This window comes from Camelus bactrianus, chromosome 16, assembly GCF_048773025.1.
Source record: "Camelus bactrianus isolate YW-2024 breed Bactrian camel chromosome 16, ASM4877302v1, whole genome shotgun sequence".
Classification (NCBI taxonomy): Eukaryota; Metazoa; Chordata; class Mammalia; order Artiodactyla; family Camelidae; genus Camelus; species Camelus bactrianus.
Window position 1 is genome coordinate 12094362 of NC_133554.1, and position 20671 is coordinate 12115032.

The following is a 20671-nucleotide window of genomic DNA, read 5'->3' on the forward strand; positions in this document are numbered from 1 at the left end:
ATTTGCAGAAGACTAAGGTTCTGGCTATTAACCTTTGTGAATGTCTAATAATTAACCTCTTCATTGCCAGTCCCCTTAAAGCAGTGTTAAATTTGATTCTGTGGATACTTGGATATATGGATACCATGAATACTAGGGAACCTAGATTGGATAGCTAAAATATTTTTATGTTGAAATCTAACACCAACTTGGTGTGTGAGGCACATCAAAATCCACTGCTAAACAAACCCCACATTGCTAGAAATTTTATAAAGATGTTTGCAGTGTCAGTAATGTTCCTCCATTTCTGTGAGTGAGGTCAGTGTTTCAGTCTCCTTTTTTCTTCTCATGGGTATATTTGGCAGCTGCCAATATAGTATCCTGTGTGGTTTACAGAAAATGACTCTTGTTAGGTTAAGAAAGTAAAAATGTCTAGCCAGTTGTCCTGCAGTTTGCCACGTCCCTACAAGAGAAGAGGAGGGAAAGAGCTTGTGTGTGGGTGCCCGGCGTGCCAGGGTCTGGCAAGGAGCAGGGCGTGAGTTGTTAGTGGAATTTAGGCACGGTTTTCAGTGTTAACTCTTATTACTGGAAGTATTAAATTGTAACAAATCTGTAGATGGTAGACTAGGGTGACTACTAACTGTCTCATAAAATGTTGGAAAACATCTTAGATGGGAGCCCTCTTTAAATTCCATATGGATTTACATGTAGCAGTTTATTCTCTAATCCAACTTCCTATCAGAAAAACTAGATTCCTAAGTGTCCTAGTTTTTATTTTGTTTTGTTCCCCGATGTGTATATAGAAAGATAAACCTATTTTGTGGCCTTTAATAATGAGAAATATCTCAGCATTACTGTATTATTCCGGAACATGCATTATGTTTAGGAAGGGTTTGTTGTCATTTAACTAGAGAGGGACACATAAGACACTTCCAAGTCTACAGACGCAGGTAGAAATTGTAAAGTATTACGGCTTTTGTATGTGTCAAATTAGTAAGTCAGAAAACAAAATCGTATCCATCCTTTGGCTGCTGGAGTGTTGGAGGTCTTCTTAAACAGGGTGCTGAATCAGGAGCCAGGTGTCGGAAGAGCGCCGTGTGCCGTGTGCTCCTTGCTAAGGCCTTTTCCAAGTGCAGTGGGCTGTCTGCAGGGCTCCTCGGGCCCCTGCCTGTCTGCTATTTTTTTTTGTACTTTTCTTCAGATGTTTTCTTGTTTTTTTTGCTGCTGTTTGTTTGCTGGAGTGATTTTGTTTCTCTTTTTTGTATGAGCTGCTTGAGCTACAGCAGTTGGTTGCATAGTGCTCCGTTTCTGAACAACATTTGCTTTTCATTTAAAAAAAATCTCATAACATGTATGCTAGCCTTTTGGACTCTGAAGTTATTAATTAGAAGCTATTTTTCTGAAAGTGAATCTATATTCTTTCACAGTGCCAAGCTAGATGTCTTTATGAGATGAGTCTAATCTGGGTTTGGGATATCCTTTTTTTTTTCTTTTTTTTTCCCATTTGGGGAGGGAGGTTGGATTTGTTCCTGAGCTTGTTCTGATTGACCTGTTAAAATAATCTTCTGTGCTCATGTCTTTCTATGTATGTTTGGAACATTCCCAGCTTGGAACCTGTAATGTTCAAGCCAAGTTTCTTCAGTATGAGGATATTCTTAAAAGTAGATTATTTCCTCCTTTTGATCTGTAAACCTCCTGTCGGAAAGGAGCAGTATCCCTTTAGAGTGGTTGTTAAAAGGGGTTAATGTTTGATCAGTGAGCTATATTGTTGAGCAAACTGCTGCGTAAACGTATTGGAGAGAATTAAATGGCAGAAACTTCTCCTGTGCAATTGGCTTTTACTGTATGCTCCTGTTGATCACAGTATCTCTTACTTTCTTAGTTTGAGGGTTAAAAGTACTTTTTGTTGGAGAAATAAGAAGTGGGCTGGTGAAGAGAGAATAAAACCTAGTGGATTTAATCCCGTTTAGAAACCCTAACTTAACTCTGAAGGGGATACTGTCTCTTAACCCTTGCTATAATTCTTTGTATGGAAGGTAGATAATACTAATAACATTGCCTGATTTCTCTGCGTATTATTACATTTAGCCCTTTGAGTCCTTGCTGCATATAATTTCAACCAGGCTGCTTTTGTCCCCCCACTAAATTGAATTTCTCAGCATTGAAGCATCTTGATGTGCAGCCATTAAGATCCTCTGGTTTCGTTGGCAGCAAGAGCTGACCCTCATTTGTGACACTCTCAAAGGGTTAGCAAGATTTCTGTAGCTACCTACCTGCCTACCTACCTGTAAAGTAGCTCTTCTTTGACATTGAAAATCTTTGTATTTTAATCAGCGCCTTATTATTTTTTTGGCTGCTTTTCTGATGTCTTTTTTTCCATTTAGACATTTTCTGTGTGAATGTGCCTTTTCGAACTTGCTTTGGTATATTCCTCTGCAAATACTGATCTGCATGCTTATTCTGATGACTTTTTTTCCAGCTCTTCTGTACCACTCTCTTGTGATCTGTAAGTCCTATGTTAATAAATAATTCTTTGGCATATTTTGAAAGTGTGGGGATGTGTGTAATTTGTACTTTTCTAGAGATAGACCAAAGAAATACCTGGTCCATATCAAGTTTAAACCCTCCTGTGGTTAGAGGATTTTTTCCCTTTTGTTGATTTTGTTTCCTCAAACAACTTTCTCCTGAGAAAGTATTGGGTACATTTAGCCTTTTTCCCCTGTAATTCCACTGATATAAATTTTTAACATGGCACTGGATTAAAATATAACTTTAAATGTTTAAAGAAAAAAAGCTGTAAACCTTATACTACTTTATGTAATAGAAAATGTACTCCTTTCTTCTAGTGAAGAAACTGGATAGACTTTATTGCTTAGTAAACATCCCCAGAGCTGTCTCCACTAGGAGTTGTACTGTGAAGAGAGGGGAAAGGTGAGGAGGGAGGCCTAAGAGTTTAGTGTTGAGGAGAGAGGGACACATCTGCTAATAACTGGGTATCTGTCCATTTAATTTAAAATAAATTATTGAATGGTATTGAGATGGACTTTGGAGCACAGTAAGTGTAGACTGATTGATAATCTCTGTAATGGAAAGTGTTCAATGTTAATACCGGGAAGTCTTCAGGACTGAGTTTGATTTAAGTTTGAAGTTGGATGCTCGACCCTCTAACTGTCGAGCACATTATCTTTCCAACTTCAGAATGTATTATGAAGCCACTCTCGGTCTTTTTTAACTTAATCCATAAAGCAAGTTCTTAAAGCGACTTTAGGGAATGTCTCAAAGTAAACTTTGAACTCTTTCTTTTCTTTCCTTTTCCTTCCTTCCTTCTTAATGGAGGTACTGGGGATTGAACCCAGGGCCTCATGCATGCTAAGCATAAGCTCTACCACTGAGCTATACCCCTGCCCCAAGTTCTTTTCATTTTTAAGAAAATAAGTTTAGAAAGATCCACAAAAGTTAGCAACAAAAGCAGGCCAGATTTGGAATTTTTTTTTTCCATTTTAGAGTATAATAATAGTGAAAACCCTTGGGAATACTATTGTTTTTCAGACCCGAAATCCAAGACCAATAAAAACCTTGGAAAAAAACAGTTATTTCCATGGTTTAAATTTTTCTTATATTTTGAGCTTTAGTAAAGCTCTTTGTTCTTCTTAAAAATTTGAGGCAGAAAGGAAATTAAATCATTGAAGGTGAGGATTTTGAATAGGATTCCTGAGAGATTGCTTACAGTATCTGAAATATTACATTTAAAGGGGAAAAAAGTTGCATATTGGGGTTTAGATTAACTCTAAGAAAATCTGTGTTTGCTACTCAAAACATCGTGTTTTCCAGAGCATAGTACTTTAGAAAGTTGAATAATACTTGGTTTCCAAAACCTTGTATGAACATACGTTTTAATTATGTTGTGTGCTAATTAGGAAGACAGAGATTTTGGAGTGGCCTCCAATCTAGTGATAATACCAGTTGCCCATCATTTAGAATTTTCCAGTGCCATTTATAAGACCAGTCTTGTGGTGGCTTTAGCTAAGGAATTCCTTTGTCAGTGGAATTATTTAGTGCTGGATTAGTCTGTCTGGGACTTCTTTATTTTAATTCCTTTCTGCATTTGAGCAGGCTGCAGAAAATAACTGAATATAACTGTGCATAAAACATAATCACATTTGCAAATTGAGCAATTGTTTCCAGAGTAACATGACTTTGTAGGGAGGAAGTTTTAATAATACGTGTAATAATACAAACTTGCAGTAGGGACTTGGAGAACTCTATTCTGTAAGTTCCAACAAACAAACAAAAATACGGTTTTGTTTACCCCAATGCCCAAGTAAAGTAAGATATGGTTAGTGCTTGACTTCACATATCAGTGTCTGAGAAATTATACAAATGTATTTATATTTTACGTTCTATTTTTCACATTAAAATCCCTGCTGATTTTTAACAGTAGCTAATGAACATGAAGGGGATACTGGCAATATCAAAGAAGCTGCACCGAATAACTCAAAGAATCAAAGTATTCTTCCAGCTTTGTTTTTCCATCAGTTGAATACTTTTGATAAGTTGCTTTAGCTATATAGGGTCAGAGAGAGAGAGAGGCATGTGCATAGGAGGGTCTCCTGGGTGCTGCCCTCTCCCTGGCATGGCCGAAAGGCTCCAGTTGTGATTGCCATCCTCTGTGCTTGATGTTTTTTAGATGAGGTCTTTAGTGATGTCCGTGAGCAGTCCCACTGTCTATCTTGGCACCATTCCTTGGCCTTCCAGCCTCCTCTGACTGAAAATATCCACAGGATTGCCACTTTCCTTTATTGACCCAGAAACCTGAAGGTGCTTGCTGATAGCCTGGACAGCATTTAAACCACAGATTTATATGAGTCATTGCAAATGAAGAATGGGAGGTTTCTATGCAGATTAGAAAACACTGGAAGGCAGTTACACAGCAGTATGTTATGACCTGTCATGCTTACTACACTGTGATCACTGTCATTGCTGTTTTGTACAATAGCACCTATTAGGGTGTTTGATACCTAGAGGACACAATCAGACCAAGTTTTATGGTTAATAGAGAACATGAATATGACTGATCTCAGAAGGTAGAATAAGGCTAGGAATGGAAAGAAGTTTATCAGTATTTCATAATTTGCTTTGGTAAGTGGAGTTTGGATTAAATCAGTATTGGAAAATTAAAAGTTATTTCTTCCTTAGTCCAGTGATCATTTTTATTGCTCTGTAAAGCAGTAGGGAATAGTGGAATTTGCACATGTATCTCTTCTTCTAAACCCCTTTTTCAAAAGCCAGTAACTCTTAACCACTGGGCATAGCCTTACAGCCTTAGAAAATGTCCACTGGGGTAGGTATGGTCTTTTGTGTCCTGTGGTGGCAGTTCACAGTCTTTGTTCCAAGAAATACCTTGTTTTCGTGTACGGCCTTCATTCAGAAGGGTATGAATAGAGGTTGTGGAAGAGACTGATAGGGTTACTTGCCAGCATAAGCACCAGCATAAGCAAGAAATCCATCTCTTGATTTGAGACCCATAATGGAAAGCAGATTGTATAGTTTATTCTTTCGGCCTTAGTAATAGCACATTGCTGGTTGCAAACAAATACGTATATTACGTATATTAAAGCACACAATTTGGTGCATTCTCTGTGTGCAGTTGCAGTTCAACCTAGCACAGCCTGAGAGTTCTCCAGTTGAATTGGAAGTACAGATTCTCTGTTCCTTTTATTGCATCTATTCTGTTTTCTTTTCGTTTTTCTCTGGCAATTTCTACAATTCACCTATCAAATTGCAAAATAAAGTGTGTGCTATTCCATATTACTTTTTTAGGTAGGGCTTCCATCACTCATGTTGTAGGTTTTACAGAATCTTTAATATTTTTAAGATCATCATACAATATGTATCATTTGACTGCTTAGGAAACAGAACTATTAACATGGGAAATGAGGAATTTTCTTGATTTAACCTACCCTCAGTAAACTGATTTACCACCTTTTTCTTAGAAAATGACTTACTAACATTCACCATGCCAGGAAATACTGCTCTATTTTTATATTATTTATAAATGCTAAGGTTAGGAATACAGTGTTCTCATGTTGCTTATGTAATAGGAATACTTCCTTATGTGTTCAGATGAATTGCACTTTAATTTTTTATACCATATATAGCCAATAAATAAACAAAAGTAAAATTTAAAAGTCAACCTTGAGGCTTTACTTTCGTATAGCCTGTACAATTACTTTTCATTATTTTTTTAACATATAAAATATTTGGCTTTCAGTCTTTCATTTGGTCATTTCTGTGAGTTGCTCCAAAAGGCAAAATGTTATAGTTATTATCGTTTTTAATAAAAATAAGATTTGCTGAAGACCTGTAAAAGCCCTACAGCTGAGATATTCCCTTATTGCTTATAATGCCTTTTAGCTGATACTATTACAGTGACTTCAGTTTTTAAAAACAACAGCAACAACTTGTTTTTTCTTGCTGCGTAATTACACAAAAGGGTCTTTTTTTTTTTTTTATTACCATAGCAACTTAGTTGTAATGTTTGAACAAGAGCTTAACTTTTTATTAAATTTATCTTTGGTCTCTAGAAAAATGGCTACCCTTTTAGTAGATGAGATTCAGGGAGTAGTTCATAATTCAGCATCTTCAGAGAGCTTTCAGGTAGGACCTAGTAATAAAAATAGTCATATTGTGAAACATTCTTCTGAATGTATCCCCTGAAGACTCATCATGTGTTTAACTGCATCTGCCTCCTGAATGAATTTCCCCTCATTTGAGTCAGGGCACCTTCTGATCCCTTTAAATAGTGAGGAAAACAGTATAGCCAGAGACCAAGAAAGCATTCCGCCTAAAGTCTTATTTCATTCATTCTAAACTGTACATTTTTCCACATGAATCTTGGTTTTTTTGGCTCCTGCTTAAGAAGCTAAATTTGAAGGGGACGATTTGCACTACAGAATTTTTAAATATACTGCCCTGTGAAAGTTACCTGCTTTTCACTGATTGACCTTTTTGTGCATCTGGGGTTTTCCATTTTTATTATTAATTCAGCACACTTTTCCTAATAGGGTTTAAGGAGAGAGAGAGAGAGATCTGGGGTGTGCCGTTAGAAGAGCAGTGACCGGAGCCCCGACCTCTCATGAACTCCGCAGCCTTGCTGCGCACGAAAGACCACGTGACCCAGCGTAGGCTCGCCTGTTGACCAAGTTAGGAAAATCTGGGTCACAAAACTTTTGAGCATTTTCCTTGTAAGCCGTATTTGTGGTTGTCAGGGAGAGAATCTTGCATTTGGCCTTCTTACCTCGTATACAGTGACTGAAAAGAAACTAAACACCTGTCAGCCAGACTGAGTGGATGGCGCTGCTGGAAGGGTGGCTTCTCCACACCAGCGTGACTTAGCCTCAGTTGGTTTTGCTCTATGAAAATGGGCAAGAAACTTTGCCTACTAAGACCATTAAAGTGATGGTTTGACTTTTCATTTTTACTTGGAAACAATTCTGTTGTAGGCCCTAAAGTAGCAACTGAAAGTCAAATTGAGGCTGCTGGCAACTCCGCTGTATCATAATTGCTGTATTGCTCACCAGGCGCTGGGCGGGGCCGTCTGTACATGATCAGTTCATGTCACAACTCAGCCCTTCCAAGTACACGGTCTTCTCTCTTTACAGCTAAGCAAACCGAGGTTGAGAAATGTTAAATGGTGTGTCTAGTGTCACACAGGTGGTAGGTGCCAGAGCTGGGAGTTGAGCCCAGGTCTGCCTAAATCAAAAACCTACATTCTGTTTTATGCCCTCTCTTAAATTAGACATGTATTAAGAATGTAAAATGAGTCTTCTGCCCCAGCATTTCTTTCTTTTCCTTTTTCCTTTTTTTTTGTGAGGGGGTTACACATAGTTGAAGGAGAAGCAGGAGCCCAAGAGGACCCAGCCTTTGATTCTACTTTTTAGGGACTAAAATAGTTTAGATTGATTTTTCTTTCCTCATACTCCATCACAGCAATATGATGTCCATATTGACCAAAATAACATCTAGGTAAGTAACTGCTTAATTAAAATCTCACGTTTGGCTTTACCTGAGACAGAAACTCCTAATGATTTGATTAAAAGTTAGATAGCATTATTTTCACATTAGTCTTGAGAAATTGCCCATTTTTAATTAGTCTGTCATGTCCATTTCATATGACCATGTTATAAAGGAACATTTTCCCACAAAGTCAAAAAGAGACATGTTTTAGGCAGGGAATATTGTAAATATATTTGAAAGTTTATAAATTAACGGACAGTTTATTTAATGACCCTTTTCTTATATCAAACAGTATATATATTGGTGTATGAACCTATCTTTTTTTAGTAATTTTAATATCCAAAGAAAATGGCTCTTTGTTACTAAATATAAATGCAAACTTAAAGCTAATGTAAGGGTTTTTAAAGATCAGATTTTATAACCCAGCTCCTTTAATTTTAGTACAAGCTCTAAATTTAGTTAACTTCAACATAGCATAGAGTGAATCAACTATGCTGGATATTTTGCTTCTGCAGTTTAGGGCATTTTGCCTGAATCGTGAGCTTGCCTCTAATTGTGGGGTCTTATTTCCCTTTCAGATATAGAGGACTTAAAATATGCTGCTTTTGGAACCTGCAGCAGCAGTTTTGCAGTGAGCACACTCACGAGCTATGACTGGTCAGACAGGGATGATGCCTCTCAGGGCAGAAAACTCTCCCCATTTGTCCTCTCAGCAGGAAGCGGAGCACCTGCAGCTGCCTCAGTTCTTCAAAAGAAGGAGACCTTGTTTGGCAGTTCCGAAAACCTCACTGTGACATCTCTCTCCAAAGTCACAACCTTTGCAAGTGAGGACGCTCTTCCAGAGACTCCCTTTCCAGCTTTTGCCAGTTTTACAGATGCGATTCCGCGGGCCAGCGAGCAAAAGGAATATGAAAGCGGGGACTATAAGGATTTCACAAGACAGGACCTGCCTACAGCTGAACGGAGCCAGGAGGCCACGTGCCCGAGCCCAGCCTCCAGCAGCGCGTCTCACAACACCCCCAAAGAATGTGCAGATGACTTTGGGGAGTTTCAAAGTGAAAAGCCCAAAATCAGCAAGTTTGACTTTTTAGTGGCCAATTCACAAGGCAAAGTGAAATCCAGCGAAGAAATGATCAAAAGTGAGCTGGCAACCTTTGACCTTTCTGTCCAAGGTGAGTGGCTTTCAACGTAGATTTTACGGTCATGGTTTCTTCCACTGCGGTGTTAGATGTTCTTTCTTAGAATAAGAAGTTGGTCCCCGGGTTAGCAGGAAATAGATTTTTCCAGCGTTTAAAATCAGTCAATTACAGATAGCCATAAAAAATGGTGTCCCTGAGATTGAACTGAAATTAAACCAGTATCCCTCAGATAAAGGCTTTTGGGGCTAAAAATAAGCAGAGCACACAATGTGTTGTTCATTTGCTTGTTTTGGCCAGAGGTGTGCTGTGTTAAAAGAGCCAGAGAAATGGTTTGATCCCTTCATGGGCCTGTGAGCTCTGCTCTTTCCCTGGCTGCAGACTGTATCTTTTGGTCCAGAGGCTGCAACAAGGTAGCTGTGGATCTGGATTCCGTGTGCAGACCCACACGGAAGATTTTTTAATATGTGAAGCAATTGTAAATATATAAAAATCTTGACACTTCACAGCCTGTATTTCTAGCTTTTCTTGAAAAGTCGTAATATCTGGCAGTAGTCAGCCTGCATTCCCACCTCTTGACGATGAGCGGGAGCTGAGTAGCAACGCCCCCTCTAACAGATGAGTTGTGCGCTCCCCAGTGTCACAGTCACCACCACTTCCATCTCCACCTGGCCTGCTCTGGTCATTTACTTGACTTAACATGCTCTCTGAAGGCATTTGAGTTTGCCCCCTTTTGCTTTAATCCCATCCGGCAGAAGAGCTCATTGATTTCCATTAGATTGAGGGAGATGGAGAAAGTTGGTGCAAGTCCGTAACTAATGACTGGAAAAGCAACATACCTCTTACACACTGATACTTTTGTAAGAAAGACACTTTTGTCCTCCAGACTCCAGTGATTCTGCACTTAGGATTATGGAAGAATTGTGATAAATTGGAGAAGAGTGATGGAGAAAATGAAAGGCAGGGAACCCAAGCAAGGGAGAACCATTCAAAGGGTTCAACTCGTAGCTTGCCCGACAGAGTGAGGGGTGTGTTTCTGAATGCCTCCCGACTCAAACATCTCAAGAAGAGGGTCATGTTAGCAAGGAGGAGCCTCTGCTTGAACTAAACTGAGTAGTCAGGACCTCTGTGCCATCCCCTCCCCTCAGGGTCACACAAGAGGAGCCTGAGCCTTGGTGATAAAGAAATAAGCCGTCCTTCCCCTTCCCCGGCTCTGGAGCAGCCCTTCAGAGACCGCTCCAACACGCTGAGCGAGAAGCCTGCGCTGCCTGTCATCCGCGACAAGTACAAAGACCTGACGGGGGAGGTGGAGGTGAGCGGGGCTCCTCGTCCGCGGGGGCGGGTGAAAGACGCACCCCAAGAAGAAGCGCTTGCAGCTTTCACCTGGGGGAGTGAGGGGCAGAAGGTCACAGGCATCAGACGTAGCATGTAATTGAAGTGAGAGAATAGTGACATTAGCCCTGGATGAAAATGCCTCCCAGGCGTGGTGTCGCTGAAAGTAGTTAGTGACCCTAAAGCTGAAATTCCTCGTGGGCCCTCACAAGGAGGGAAGTGTCTAAGGGAGTTCTTTTTGAGCACGTAGACTGCCTCATCCTAGTGAATGGTAAAACATCAAAATAGAGGAGGGGGGAAATGTTCCGGATCTTCTGTTTATGTCCGCTGCATCTTCAGGACACGCGTGGTTTGATACGGGCTCTTGTCCTAGACACCTGCATGGTACCTTGAAAGAAGTTTCTGCTACTCATGGAACAGATGAGGCAACATGTGTGAAGGGAATCGATCAGGAAACATTTCCCTCAGATTCACAAATCATGGGCTTGAAAGTTACATTTATCAGGAATTTAAAATTGCCATTAGTGGGTTCAAAAGATAAACAGTAGTACTTGAACTGGAGTGATTCTCATAAACAGGAAGTCTTCAGTACTCTGAACTGACAGAAGGCATAAATAGGATTCCAGGCATGTCTGTGTGTAACCCAGAACTTCTTATAAAATTCACAGGAGAATGAGAGATACGCGTATGAATGGCAGAGATGCCTGGGGAGTGCCCTCGAGGTGAGTATGTCACTTTTGTGGTGGTCACACGTATGGAAATGCCTCTTGTGTCATTTTGCCTTCTTGGTTCATTTGGACGGACAGAGAGCTCTACCTTAATGGCCTTGATGGCCCTGTGCAAAGGGAAGCTGTGTGGAAAGTCGTACTTCTTAAGTGAGGCTGTTTTCACATTTTTAACAGCAGACACAGCTCATTTGTTCCTTGTGTCCTCTTCTGTCCCTGTGTTTAAGAAATAATAATGATATCATTATCTCTGCCTAAGTGAAAATAATATTAAAGCTAAAGAACCTCTGTCTTTCTTCTTCCCCCCAAAAATGGATGATCTTTTCTTCAGTGTCAAGATGAAATTCTCAGATTTGTTTCGGCGTAGTCATCTACATACATCAATCAGTCCTGCTTTGTCACCCCTCCTGGCTTTCCTTTGGACTTTCTGCTAATAGTAAATTGGTTTGTAATGACTTTTCTTGATTATATAAGCTGATGTGATTTCATTTCTTGTAGGTCATTAAGAAGGCAAATGATACCTTAAATGGAATCAGCAGTAGTTCTGTGTGCACAGAAGTAATTCAGTCAGCCCAAGGCATGGAGTATTTATTAGGTATGTTTTTTTAGATTGTACTTTCCCCAAATCATGGCACTTTGCGATCCTTTCAGTTGTCCCTATGTTAGTAGTTTAATCTAGCTCGCTCAAGCTACTGTGACTTCACTAAGTAGCATCTGCATTTGTAGATAAGACCCTTAAGTCACAGACAGGAATAACTATTTGACTTAAGGTCTCTGTGGCCAAACTTCCCAGTCCTTATGCTATATATATGTTTATATGTGTGTAAATTACATGTTACTGGTTTATCAGGGTCTGAACTAGATGAGGCATTAAAATTAAATCCCTGGGTCTCCAATCAGTTCTTACCATGCCATGTTGAGTTCTTCCTCCCTATCCCTTACTAACATCCCAGGTTCCTCAAATTCCTGCCTACCTTCAGCTGTCAAACATCCCAGTCCAACTTGAAACCTCAAACCTCCATCTCTGTCCAGTCCAGTGATCCTCTTCTCCCCAAGCTCAGGCTTGTTCCATGGCCAGAGCCACGTGCCCTGGACCCTAATGTTTTTGAGATCTTTAGTTGCCTTCTAGGTGAGGTCTTCCTGGCCTCCCTTACTCAAAACAACAGTCCCCTGTCCCCTGTCCCCACCCTGGCACTGCCTATCCCTGTCCCTGTTTGGTTGTCTCCCTAGCCCTAATACCTTTAATATCTTAAATATTTTACTTACTGTTCTTATTTATTATGTCTCCCTCCCTCCACTGGAATGAAGCTCCAGGAAGGGAGGGATTTGGGTCTCTCTCGTTCACAGCTGTGTCTTCAGCCCCTGGACTGCTGTCTAGCACGTAGTAGTCACTCGCTAATACTTGCTGAACGAGTGGCTGTGAAGGGATGTGGGCTCCCCTTTACTCCTGCCATCTTGCTCTGGTTCCTTTTTCCTTCTCAGATAGGCACAATTCTGCTTCATAAACAGATGTTCACTGGGTAATTTTGCCTGTCTTTCCTTCTGGTAGTGCCCTACTATGAAAGATCGTCTTAGAAGCCCCCTCACTTGGCTTAGTTGGGCAGTAATTTCCTGCCCTTCCCCTGGAGAAGAAGGGGCAGTCCATAGTGCTGTGTACAGGCTGAGGAGGTACCACTGAAGACCCCCTGGAGTTCTTCCAGGCCTCTCTCAGAGAGGCGGGGGAGGGTTGGGTGTGTGGCTGGCAGCTGTCCTTGGAATATGGAGACCCTGGGCACCTATCATCCTTGCTGGAAGAGTTCAGCCACAATTCAGAGACCACAGGAAAAGACCGGTTCTGTGTCCTGTTAAGTGTTTAAAAGATACTTGAGGCCACAGAGTTTGTAAATCTTAGGGCATTCAGAAGAGTGAGCTGTTTCTTAATTACAGCCATACCTTGGAGATTTTGCGAGTTTGGTTCCAGACCATGACAATAAAGCATACATCGCAGTAAAACGAGTCACATGAGTTTTTTGGTTTACCAGTGCGTAGAAAAGTTACGTTTACACTATACTCTCGTTGTTAAATGTGCGATAGCATGTCTGAAAAAACAACGTAAATGCCTTAATTTAAAAAGTCTTTATTGCTGAAAAATGCCAGCCATCATCTTAGCCTTCAGTGAATTGTAATCTTTCTGCTGGTGGAGGCTCTTGCCTCTTGTTAATGGCTGCTAACTGATGAGGGTGGTGGTTGCTGAAGGCTGAGGTGGCAGTTTCTTAAAATAAGACAGCGATGAAGTTTGCCTCATTGATTGACTCTTCCTTTCACAAACCATCTCTCTGGAGCATGCAGTGCTGCTTGATAGCATTTTACCTACAGTGGAACTTATTTCGGAATTCAAGTCAATCTTATCAAAACCTGCTGCTGCTTTGTCGACTAAGTTTATGTAATGTTCTGAATCCTTTGTTGTCATTTTAACAGTCTTCACAGCATCTTCACCAGGGTTAGATTCCATCTCAAGAAACCACTTTCTTTGCTCATCCATAAGAAGCAACAGCTCCATTAAAAGAATGACACAGCCATTGAGGACAGGATAAATACTGGTTAGAACCAAGTAGGCCCAAGATGGCGGAAGATTTGACTTGCAGTAGACCTTGAGCCTCATTACGTACTCATTGTAATATATTAGCATGCTCAGTGGCACACCTGTAGGCATGATGACAGTTCTGAGGCGACCATAAACGGCCAAAAAAAGTGGGCAGTGGCCCAGTTCCTGGAAAGCCCTGCCCCTTCCCTAAAATAGTTGGAATAATCCTCCAACTTGTTGGCACATGGAATTACCCAGCCCAGGAAAACTAACCACCCCTGCAGCCTGGGCCACTTTGGCCGTCTGAGACGGGCCACATTCTGTCTATGGAATGTGTGTCTCTCTAAATAAACTTGCCTTCTCTTTAGAAAAAAAAAAAAAGGAGGAGCAACACATCATCATTAAAGTTTTACTATGGGATTTCAGCGTTCACGCACATCTTCAGGCTCCACTTCTAATTCTCTTGCTGTTTCCACCACATCTGCAGTTCCTTCCTCCACTGAAGTCTTGAACCCCGCAAAGTTACTCATGAGGGTTGGAATCAGCTTCTTCCAAACTCCTGTTAATGTTGCTATTTTGACCTCTTCCCATGAATCACGAATGTTCTTAATGACCTCTAGAATGGTGAATCCTTTCCCAAAGGTTTTCAGTTTACATTGCTCATATCCATCAGAGGAATTACTATCAATGGTAGCTATAGCCTTACAAAATGTACTTCTTAAAAAATAAGACTGGACAGTTGAAATTACTCCTTGATCCGTGGGCTGAAGAATGGTGTTGTGTTGTGTGGCAGGCATGAAAGCATTCATCTCATTGTATATCTTTATCAGAGCTTTTGGGTGACCAGGCGCATTGTCACTGAGCAGTCATATTTTGAAAGAAATCTGCTTTTCTGAGCAGTAGGTCTCAGCGGTAGGCTTAAAATAGTCAGTAAACCATATTGTAAACAGATGTGTTGTCATCCAGGCTTTGTTGTTCCAGTTACAGAGAGAGCACAGGCAGAGTGGATTTAGCATCATTCCTAAGGGCCCGGGATTTTTGGAGTGGTCAGTGAGCACTGACTTCAACTTAGTTACCTGCTGCATTAGCTCCTGACAAGAGAGTCAGTCTGTCCTTTGAATCTCTGAAGCCAGGCATTGACTTCTCTCTAGTATGAAAGTCCTGGATGGCATCTTCTTCCAGTAGAAGGTGTTTTCATTGAAAGTCTGTTGTTCAGTGGAGCCACCTTCGTTAATGGTCTCAGCTGGTCTTCTGGGAAACTTGCAGCCTGTGCATCAGCACGTGCTCCCTCCCCTTGCATCTTACGTCACGGAGATGACTTCTTTCTTTAAACCTCGCGAAGCCACCTCCGCTAGCTTCACACTTTGCTGCTGCTGCTTCCTCACCTCTCTCAGCCTTCAAAGAATTGAAGAGAGTTAGGGCCTTGAGCTGGATTAGGCTCTGGCTTAAGGGAATGTTGTGGCTGCTTTAATCGCCTATCCAGGCCACTGAAACTTGCTCCATGTGAGCAGTAAGGCTGTTTTGCTGTCCTGCCATTCATGTGTTCACTGGAGCAGCACTCCTTACTTCCTTCAGGAACTGTTCCTTTACATTCACAATGTGGCTCCCCCTTTGGTGCAAGAGGCCTAGCTCTTGGCCTGTCTTGGCTTTTGACGTGCCTTCCTCACTAAGCGTAATCATTTCTAGCTTTTGGTTTGAAGTGAGAGACATAAGACTTCCTTTCACTTGAACACTGAGAGGCCATTGAACACTGAGGGTTATTAATTGGCCTGATTTCAATATTGTGTCTCAGGGAATAGGGAGACCCAAGGAGAGGGAGAGGGACGGGGATGGCAGGTCAGCGGAGCAGTTAGAACATACACTGCATGGTTCATGGCGCCCCAAAACAACTATAATAGTGACATCAAAGATCACCAGTCATCGGTCACCATACCAAATAACAGTGAAAAAGTTTGAAATATTGTGAGAATTACCGAAATGTGACACAGACACAAAGTGAGCAAATGCTGTTGGGAAAATGGCTCTGGTAGATTTGCTCAGTGCAGGGTTGCCACGAACCTTCAGTCTGTAAAAAATGTGTATCCGGAAAGAGCAGTAAAGCAAAGCACGATGAGATAAAGTGAGGTAGGCCTGTGCTTTGTGATTTACTGACGGTCAGATTCTTTTATAATGTTAATACTCCCTTTTCAGTAAGTTGAATGGTATTTCCCAAATTCAAACAGATGGGACTCATAAGGAAGCGGGGGGGGGGGGGGGTGCTAATACTTGCTTAGTGCTTGCTACTGTTGTAAGGCTTCTACAGTATTAACCTATTTAATCCCCTCAGCCATCCTTTGAGGAGGTACTGTTATTATCCCAGTTGTACCAATGAAGCTGAAGCACAGGGAGGTTATGCGACTTGCCCAAGGTTACACAGCTGGGATTTGAATCCTAGCGGTGTAGCTCTGAGGTCTGTACTTTTACCATAAAGTTAATGCTGCAGGGCTACGAGCTGATCGGTCCCAAGGAGTAGTAAGTTCACCTCTGTCCAGATCTCGTCCCTGTTTCCACCTGGGACGTCAGCCAGCAGTAGCACACTGCCTTGTCTGCTCACCCGCTCCTCATCACTCCAGCGCCTAACTCTCTACCCTCTCACCCTGTCAGGTGTGGTCGAGGTGTACAGGGTAACCAAGCGTGTGGAGCTGGGGATAAAAGCCACTGCAGTGTGCAGTGAGAAACTCCAGCAGTTGCTAAAGGACATCGATAAAGTATGGAATAACCTAATTGGCTTCATGTCACTTGCCACACTCACGGTAAGCCCACTGGATAATTGAGCAGTTACTTTCCTTCCAGAAACCTAAGCTGTAAAGCTGAGTGTACGTTCCAGTGATGGCACTTAATGGAGGATGAAGGTGCCCATGGTATCATGTTAAAGGAAGAAGGGAATATTTGTGCTGTTAGTTGGTAGTACCACGTTGGCTTCTGGATAGTGCCCAGGCCTGTTGTACCTAAAAAAAAAAAGGGAATGTAGGAAAACGTTCTTTATCCACATCCTTCTTAATTCATATATAGATATACACACACACGCACACACACATATATGTATGTATGTGTGTGTATATATATATATACATACACACATATATACACACACACACACATACACACACATATACACACATACACACATTTAGCAAAGCATTGGTTTGAGTTTCTCCCTTTGCATTTCTAGTTATTTCTGTCCCCATATGTGTCCTTTTAAAAAAACTGTATGATGAAAACACTAATTCAGAAAGATGCATGCACCCCAGTGGTCCTAGAAGTACTATTTACAGTTGCCAAGATATGGTAGCAACCCAAGTGTCCATCAACAGATGGATGGATAAAGAAGTTTGGGGCAGGGGAATGTGTGTAATGGAATACTATACAGCCATAAAAATGAAATCTTGCTATTTGCAACAACATGGATGGATTTGGAGGGCATTATGCTAAGTGAATAAGTCAAAGACAAATACTGTATGGTATCACTTACGTGTGGAATCTAAAAAGATACAACAAACTAAGGAATATAACACAAAAGAAGCAGACTTCCAGATACAGAGAACAAACTAGTGATTACCAGTAGGAAGAGGGAAGAGGGAGGGGCAATGTAGGGGTAGAGGATTTAAAGTTACAAAACTACTGTTTATGAAATAAATAAGCTACAAGGATATATTGTACAACACAGGGAGTATAGCCAATATTTTATAATATAAATGGAATATAACCTTTTAAAAGTGTGACTCACTGTGTTGTACACCTGAAACATATAATACTGTACATCAACTATACCTCAATTAAAAAAAGTTTTTTTAAAAACCTAAGTAAAATAAACAAAAAATTGTATGATAGATACTATTACTATCCTGTGGTTCATTTAGCCTTTTTATTTTCTTAGGGTCTTGGATTGTTTTCATCTTTTCCTGTTACGAATAGTTTTACTCTGAGCATCATTAAACAAATGACTCTTTCCCCTTTCGGGGACAGAGTTCCTCCAAGTTTACTTAAGAGGTCAGAGGCGTGGTTGCACGCGTCCAGGCGCGCACGCACTTAGCTGCTATTACAGGTGTTACGTGGCTTTCCGGGGGGCATGGGGCTGGTTGACAGTGCCACCAGCAACATATGTACATTTCTTTGCATTGTGGTCCAGCTTTGTCGGTTTCTCAATTTAACAAGTGTGTAAATGAGTCCCTAAAAGTGTTTTTTATATTTCATTCATTTCCCGAGATGCTATCCAGTGTCCCAAATGATAATTTACTCATTTTATTTCCTTTATGTGTAAACTGATCATGTCTCCTTTGACCATTTGGCCATTTACTCAATGAAAAATCATTATTGACCATACATATTTCATATTTGTGACAGATTTATACACACACGTGTGCACACTTACAGGGTTCTAACAGTTTTTTTCCTCCTCTGTTTCCTCCTTGTTTTTATATTTCATTGGGCAAAACTATTTTATTTTTATATATTCCTACTTACTCAGTTTGTCTCTGATAAAATCCTTTATTTCACGATAGTCAAATTTATCTCCCTTCCGCAGCTGGAATAAGTACGCGGTTCCATTTTCTTTCCCTTCTCCCTGCCGTGTGGGGGGCAGCGGTTCTCAGTGCGCTGCACTGATAGCCAGGTGGGGTCCCTGCTCTCCCAGCAGCGTGCCCTCAATGGCAAGTCTCACCATTGTTATGTTGTGTCTGGTTTGTAATACCAAGTCCTTAAAAAGTTTAAACCATTTCCAAAATCTCTATTTTGTTTTCCTTGAGCCATTTTTTCAATTTATGACCTAAAATCATACAGTTTGAGTAATTATTTTTTTTAAAATACTGTTGTGGCCAGTACAATAAGAAGTGAAATAGAAATATTTCGAAAGAAGAGATAAATTTGTGTTTATTTGGTGACATGAAACACTTCTGGAAATCTGAATTCAAGAGGTTAAATTTAATGAACTTGGCAAAAATTCATAGCATTCTTACATATTAACAATAGTTATAAAATACAAATGAAAACCTCATTTTGTTTAATGTAGTAAGTCATTCAGGCCCTTCTCAACACTGGCCATATAGCTAGGGTTACTGGTTCGTTTTTTTATCCCGTCAGTCTGTTCTGCACACCACTATTGATTTTTTCTGAAATGCTAATCTGACTGTCATTTAAATCCCATTTAAAATCCTGCAGTGACTCACCAGTCTTCAGAATCAAGTTTAAAAGCCTTAGCTCATTGTAAGGTCTTTTCTGTCACTTGGGTTGCTCTGGCTTCTCTTTCCCTTTTAGAGTGCTTTCCCCTCTGGACTCTGCGTCATTGCCCCCAGAAGTCATTCCAAGAGGCCCTCAGTCTGAATCAGATGCCCTTCCTGTGTGTCTCCTTGGCACATTCTGTCACCACACTTAGCACGCTTCTTGATGTTGTGTCTTTTCTTATTTCTTGCCCACTAGCTTCTCAGCTCCTTAAAAGCCGGACTTTGTCCTTTATTTCTTTTTGTTTGTTTTTTTAACTGAAGTATAGTTGATTTACAATATCGTGTTTGTTTCAGGGGTACAGCATACAGATTTGGGTTTTTGGCAGATTCTGTTCCATTAGGAGTTACTATAAGCTATTTGGTATAATTCCCTGTGCTATACAGTAAACCCTATTGCTTATCTGTTTTATGTGTAGTATATATCTGTTAATTCCATACTCCTAATTTGTCTCTCCCCACCTCCCTCTTCCCTTGGTACAAGTTTGTTTTCTGTGTCTTATTCTGCTTCTGTTTTGTGTATACATTCATTTCTATTTCTTAGCTTCCACATATAAGTGACATCATATAGTATGTGTTTTTTATTGTGTTCTAATAATGTTGGGTGGGACTTTGTACTTTGGGTTTTATACTTTTTTGAACTTTGTTTTTGTCAAATTAGGTAAGCATTTTTATACCTCATTATTTTAATAACTGGTTTAAATATTTTAAATGGATAAGGAAAATAAAACAAAGGAAAAATGAAAGTAGGGAAGGTAAAGTCACGGATGAAGTGAAGTGTACAAAAATGTGTGCTTTTGAAGTGCTGGCATTTGCTAGTGGTGAGCTGTACAGTTAACTTGACCCTTCCTAAGCACTCATGTAAAGAAGACGTGATCTGTTCCATGATTCACTGGATTCATAACATAAAAATAAACCCTCCACTCAGGAAACATTATTTCTGGCATTCATATCAGAAATGTGTAGGTTCTTGTAAAGAGGAAACTAACCTAATCTATATTATCTTCAAAAATACCCTTTCAGTAAATAAAACAACAGGTTTCACTGAGTAGTTTCTTGGGAGATCTCTTCATACAGATTGGATGGCAAGTTCCAAGTACAAATTAGTGAAAAGTCAGTCTAAGTGGGGAAAAAATAGATGAGATGGTAAACGAGAAAAAAAGTGTGGCGCTGCATACTGACGGTGGTCTCAAGTCTTTGTGGAAAAAAATGTGCAAATCAGTGAGAAATGTACCAGCACCCAGTAAAATCAGAGCAGAAACATGAAGTGACTCATAAAAGAGAGGGCACGGGTAATCAAGAAACATTAATTCAGATTAAAACAAGCTTTCATTTTTTTACCTCCTGATAAGCCCAGTTTTGGGTTTGGTTGGTTTGAATCCTGCTGGTGGTAATGTGTAAAACTGGGCTTTTCCTTAGGGCATTTATTAAGAATCAGTTTATGAGGAAATTGGGACCACCCTATGGGAAAGTGTTCGGCAACATGTCTTCCCCTCTGCCTGTGAACTCCTTGAGGACAGGGACCAAGACCACATTTCGTTCCTCTTTTGTCCAGTGTGAGCACAGGAAAAGCTGGACGAATTAAAGGTTGACTGAGAATTCCACTTCTAGGGAAACCTCCTAAGGCCAAACCTCTACATACAAACTCACAAAAAGAAGCAAGTT

The 20671-nt window shown here is 40.5% G+C and overlaps 1 protein-coding gene across 11 annotated transcripts in view; it reads left to right on the forward strand.

The window, feature by feature from the left end:
• The window catches only part of SYNRG (synergin gamma), a 78993-nt gene that overhangs the window by 45330 nt on the left and 12992 nt on the right, over window positions 1–20671 (forward strand). For all 11 annotated transcript variants that reach the window (XM_074342614.1, XM_074342615.1, XM_074342616.1 and 8 more), the window contains 5 exons: window positions 8574–9167; window positions 10280–10443; window positions 11132–11185; window positions 11687–11783; window positions 16395–16543. In XM_074342614.1, coding sequence (XP_074198715.1) covers window positions 8574–9167; window positions 10280–10443; window positions 11132–11185; window positions 11687–11783; window positions 16395–16543 — 1058 coding nt within the window. The remainder of the gene's footprint in view (window positions 1–8573; window positions 9168–10279; window positions 10444–11131; window positions 11186–11686; window positions 11784–16394; window positions 16544–20671) is intronic.